Source organism: Heterodontus francisci, chromosome 25, assembly GCF_036365525.1.
Source record: "Heterodontus francisci isolate sHetFra1 chromosome 25, sHetFra1.hap1, whole genome shotgun sequence".
Taxonomy (NCBI): Eukaryota; Metazoa; Chordata; class Chondrichthyes; order Heterodontiformes; family Heterodontidae; genus Heterodontus; species Heterodontus francisci.
The window spans coordinates 42,077,733-42,083,732 of NC_090395.1; the positions used below are offsets into that span (position 1 = coordinate 42,077,733).

Genomic DNA, 6,000 nt, shown 5'->3' on the forward strand with positions numbered 1-6,000 from the left:
CCCTGACACTACCACTGGAGGGGTTGTGCCACTGTTTGCCTGCCTGGCCCTGACACAAGTTTTCTAGCTCCCTTTTGAGGTGCCTCAAAATTTGAGGCACCCTCTCGTTCTCATTGCAGCTACCTCTCTTGGTTGTGCTGTGGGCAGCATGGAGACCCAGCCTGCTGTCTTTAAGTGGACAGCAGGCCCAGCAGCAGCCAATTAGAGGTGGCTGCTGCAATCGTGTTACCCATCTGCTAAAATCCTGGCCATAATGTTTGTCACAGGTCGCATTTCACTGGGGCTAATGCAATTTAAAGTTTTTATGGATCAATTTTAATTTATTATTCTGCTGTCTTCTCGTTATCTTTGCCTATTTTAGTCCTGGCACAAGCTCTGCTTCCGCTGTGCAAAATGTGGTAAAGGCCTAGAGTCCACAACATTGGCTGACAAGGATGGCGAGATCTATTGCAAAGGTTTGATTCTGTTTTAATTGTTAACTACAACTCCAAAATCACCCTTTGGAAAATTCTGAAATAAGTAAAATTTAAATATTGCAAATATATTATTGGTCCATTGTAGCGATTGTTTGGGTTTTTTTTTTGAAACAAAGAACCATAAGGTGCAATTCGCACAATCTCTGCTGAGTTGGCCAATTTCAGTTGACAACAGCTTCAGCTGCTAGTGCTTGTTGAAACATAGCTCATCACAATTCTGACATTCCTCCATGACAATCAGGGGTCAATTTGGACTTCCATCTCTTGCTGTTAATGGGTGGCCTCAAAATGGAGTCTGTAGTCTTGCCCTATTAAGACCGATGTCAAGACATTTTGAATAAGGTTTATCACTGGGCACCTGAAGCATCCACCTCTTTGGATGGTAGATCCCTTTTTTTAATGTATAATTCGGGGTCCTAGAACACTTACCAATTCTTGCAGTTTGAATATTTACTACCATGAAGGCACTTTTTAAAGTGCTTTTGCAGCTGATGAAATGATCTGAAGATATGATAGTGTTATATAAATGCAAGTTTATCATTTGATTTTCTAAATGTGCTATTCACTCATTTGGGTTACACAATTTTAACTATATTAGGCACACTAAGTTTGGATAGACAGAACTTCCTCTTGTTCTGAGCTGTTTGAGCTGGGTTGTTTGCCCCATTGCATTCTCCTCTTGGAATCTTTTTAACCGAATACATATCTCAAAATTTGAAAATGCATATGCTGCTGTGTTCTAGTACCTGAAATAGTTGTTACAATAATTCACAACCTCTTTTTTTAGTCTTTACAGTTCTCCTAAATTTCTTTTCATCCATTGTTCATATGCAATGAGTGTCTACTTACTTCCTTAAGCAGTGCACCTCTTCTGTACCTCATCGAGTGAGCTTGGACAACAAACCGGGTGGGACCACAAATTAATTGTGCATGTTATTCCTGAACCAATTTATATTATTTGCATCAGTGGAATTCAATCCGTATTAAGTGTGAGGTAATGCACTTGGGGAGGGCAAATAAAGCAAGGCAATACGCAATAAATGGGAGGATATTGAGAGGGGTAGAGGAAGTGAGAGACCTTGGAGTGCATGTCCACAGGTCCCTGAAGGTGGCAGGACAGGTAGATAAAGTGAAAAAGGCATATGGAATGCTTCCTTTTATTGGTTGAGGTATAGAATACAAGAACAAGAATGTAATGTTGGAACTGTATAAGTTGGAGTATTGTGTACAGTTCTGGTCGCCACCTTACAGGAAGGAAATAATTGCTCTGGAGAGAGTGCAGAGGAAATTTCCAAGAATGTTGCCAGGGCTTGAAAGTTGCAGCTATGAGGAAAGATTGGATAGGCTAGGGTTGTTTTCCTAAGAACAGAGGAGGCCGAAGGGTGACTTAATTAAGGGGCCTAGATAGAGTAGAGAGGAAGAACCTTTTTCCCCTAGCAGAAAGGCCAATTACCAGGGGGCACAGATTTAAGGTGATTTGGTAGAAGGATTAGAGGGGACATGAAGAGAAACATTTTCACCCAGTGGGTGGTGGGAGTCTGGAATTCACTGCCAGGAATGGTGGTGGAGGCAGAAACCCGCAATTCTTTTCTTTTCAAAGGTACCTGGACCTGCACCTGAAGTGCTGTAACCAGCAAGGCTACAGACTAGGTGCTAGAAGGTGGAATTGGACTGGGCGACTAGTTTTTTTCATCCGGCATGGACACGAAGGGCTGAATGGCCTCCTTCTGTGCTGTAATTTTTCTATGGTTCCATTTCACAAATCTGTTTATCTTTTAGGTACAAATATTCCATTTAATGGCCACTCTTGCTTCTGACTTAACTTGAGCTTCTGTAATTAGTCACCTTCGATCAATATATTATTGGTGTAGAAGTTATTTTCATATAGTTTAATGAGCATTAGACACTTATTACCATCTTTTTAAATATTTGCATAATCTGAATCCTTTCTTTTCTTTCCTAGCTTGTTACAGCAAAAGCTTTGGACCTAAAGGATTTGGCTTTGGTCAAGGAGCTGGTGCACTTGCCAACACCCAGTAAAGCGAGTGTGGTGAAAGTCTGAATCCGAAGCAAGCCACACTTTAATACCTGTGTAGACGCTAGCTGCAACATATTTGCTGAATTTCAATGTTCCATTAGTAGCTGTTCCCATTACAACACTATGTGCATAAACAAACATCATTTTCTAGAATTTCTGTATTGCTTAGCACAAACTACTTCATGTATTATACTTAACGTCACAATGGTTATCCTAAATCCAATGACTATTTTATGAAATGGAAGTGAATGAAGACTGATTTTAGCCTGGTCCAAAAATCCAATTTTAGTGCATTGAATTCACTATTGCTGAATAGTTGCATAGTTATGGGATTTGCACAATTTTGGCAGTTGCAGTTCTTGTCACTCCATATTTACATAAGTTTTACTCTGTGCTATTTCACTAAATCAAAACTTGGTTTGCAATATAAAGATTGTCTTTCTTGTGCTGCATGTTTATTGTAGAACTACAATGTCATTTAATGCTCTAGTCGTGTGGGTAAGGCTTTTCGAACAGTTGGAGGCTTGCTGTCTTGCACAGATCAGCCAAATTTCAATCTGATTCTGATGTAAAGGGGGGGTGGGAAATATTGCCAGGTGAGGGAAGCAGGGTTCCAAGCCAGGAGTTAAATCTCCTGAAATTGACATCTGGTTGGAATCCTAACATCACCCCACCCTCTTCCGGGTTTCTGTGGGGCAGAATTGAAGACTAGCAGCTAATCCCCTTGTGGATCTGTTGGGTAAGTTATTAAGGTAATTAAAAAGCCAATTTAAAAAGAGTTTTAATGCTTATTTCTGGACTTGCCAGCCAGGGGCCCTATTTCCCAACCTGTCAGCAACATGCCAGGGTCACCAAGGTGATTGCACAATGGGAAGAGCTTCTTCAGTGAAACTGACAAGCTGGGAAGATTTTGATCAGTTACTCTGACGAACTACAGTCATGGCCATTGAAAGACTGCTGTTCAAAGCACTTCTGAGAGTGCATCCAGTCTAGCACTTCACTTCCATGTTGCTAGTCCTCACCATGACGTGGAAGCGGCTTATGCAGCTCCACTTTGCAGCTCTGACAGGCGAGAGCAGAAGCCACACCACCACCAACAGCAGGAGCAACACTCTCAGCTTCATGCCTGTCCATAGGTCAGAGGGGATGGACACCAAGATCCAGGTGGAAGGAGGCAAGAACCCAACACCGGGTCTACAGGCAGAAAATTAGCGCTCTCGACACTTCAGAGCACCAGTGCCTCAGGAGGCACTGGCTTTCGTGGCCGGTTACTGCTGACATCTGCAGCCTGCTGGAACAAGCCCGCCTTCCCAGTGGAGCAGGTGGGCATTCATTGCCTAGTTGACAAGGTGCCTGTCATTATAGGGTCACTCCCCCACCTTGCTCTCTGCCTCTCTAAGTTGTGAGCTCTCTTCTGCAAGGGGAGGAAGCAAAGATGTGTGTGTGTTTGTAATGGCTTGAGTAGAGAGGATGGAAGAACAACATTTGTGCAGGGTGATGGTGAGGCCTGGGTGCGCGAGGGCGGTAGGATGAGGGTGAGTGTAAGTTACGGCTGATCAGATGGGGATCTAAGTAGGTGCCTGGAGAGAGGAATGAGTGGAGCTGCAAGGTGTATTTTGAAGAGTGCTGTGAAGGAGAATGCTCGGCAAGTCAGAGTCTGGGGTTTGGCACCTGAAAGTGTGATACCACTTATCTTTCCCACCCCCTGAGGTTCTGGATCCTCTTGGTGCACTGTCTCCAGGTTGGAGGAACCACACTTGTACATTTCCACGGCTGCTCAGTTGGAGAGATTGTCCTCTTCCTCCTGCCCTTGGGAGAGCTCAGCTCACTGCAGCCCCTCAGATTTTGCAGCAGGGCCTCCAGGTAAGAGTGAGAGACTGGGGGACTGGAGAGTAGCCTTCTCAGGTCTCCTTCATTCCTGTGGTAGCTGCAGCCTCAAAAATCCAAATGCTGGTGATCCCTTGTAACACATGCTGTGGTTCCTTTTAATTAGAAATCCTTCCTTTTAACAGAATAGACATGTCATCCTACCCACCCTCCCTAATTAACTCGGCCACAATGTTAGCATCCCACCGCTGGGTTGCTTGATTAAAGAGCCATGGCTACGCCTGTCCATTAGTAAACTGGGTTCCCAACCTAAAAATTATCCAAAAACCAGAAGATTCCGCCCACTGTCTCCAATTTAATAGCTACAGTTAAGACAGCACCTAGAAGTTGAATCCAGTCTGTTTTACTTATTAATGTTTCACGCTATTATTTGACGGAGAGACAATGGACAAAATGAGCAACCGTTCAGTAAACCACTGCACTGTTCACTAGAGTTAAATAATTTTTGGGGGACTGAAAGTTTCAGTGACTGAAGTAAGTTAAACTGCCATCTGAAAACATGGTTGATTATATGTTAAAAAGCTGATGCTGGAACTGAGTGAACAAGTTCATTGGTACAAGTTAATACTTTCAGAGGAATCCTAACTTTTTAAAAGGGGAGATCCTGAAAGGTACATTGGGTTACAATTCCCATCTTTCCCCTCTGGGGAATTTAGAACAAACACAGTCCTTTGTTTGCAAACTATAGCGTATAAAACTTTGCAAATGAAAACTCAATTGTAGCTTATTTCCTGCAGCATAAGTATGAAGGGAAGAAAAAGGTGAACTACATAATTTTTTTGTGTAAGCAACTAATTTTGCCAATCAATTATCTGTTCAATAAAAACTACATGTCCTTATTTAATCTTTTCTCCATGTGCATGAAAGCAGTGGTTTCTAAAATTCCTGAGGTTCATTAAAAGCCAAGTGGACCCCTCTTACAGCAAACATTGTCGTCTTTTTTTCTTTTTGTGTGTCTTGTATTTTTAGTGCATGTGCCTTTTTAAAAAAAAAAAAAATCTGTTTTGGTCATAGACTTATTTTAAGCGTATTTTAATATGGTATAGATAATCCGTATTAGCATGAGAAGGAAGAGCATCAAATGCCATGTACGGGAAGGAGGTCAAACAAACTAGGGACAGTAATACTTTACACAGTATTACTTTATAATGTATTTTATGCCCCATTAAGGGGAGAGAAACTTGCTAATGCTATTTTATGCTATGGGTGGTATCCTATCTGGTGCCTGTTATACTCCCTGCCCAAGTATTCAGATCCAATTGACTTCAATAGAATTGAAAAGCAAGCGGGGCATATAATAGGCAGTTGGTGCCGTACCAATCATTTTATGCCACAGCCCCGGATGTTTTTTTTTATTCCATTGCCTTTTTTTTTGCTTGATGCACTGCACATTCGGCACTAGTTAAAACATCTATTTGTCGTGTTTTTTAAACCATTTTTAAAAAAATTACCTTTTTAGACAATTATTTTTAAAATATTGACTTCCTGTTCTATGTACCATATTACCCAATCCTAAGTGCTTATGTAACCAATTTAAAAGAGACTTGCAGCCTGTGGCAACTAAACTCGTCACATACTGTTAATTTACTTTTACTCTGT

At 41.8% G+C, this 6,000-nt stretch overlaps 1 protein-coding gene across 1 annotated transcript in view; it reads left to right on the forward strand.

Moving 5' to 3' along the window:
- LOC137383844 (cysteine and glycine-rich protein 1-like) overlaps positions 1 to 5,328 on the forward strand; it is a 29,825-nt gene extending 24,497 nt beyond the window's left edge. Inside the window, exons 5-6 of the mRNA XM_068057145.1 lie at positions 362 to 455; positions 2,440 to 5,328. Of these exons, the coding sequence (XP_067913246.1) occupies positions 362 to 455; positions 2,440 to 2,516 (171 nt within the window). The 3' untranslated portion in view covers positions 2,517 to 5,328. The remainder of the gene's footprint in view (positions 1 to 361; positions 456 to 2,439) is intronic.
- Positions 5,329 to 6,000: the final 672 nt, after the last annotated feature.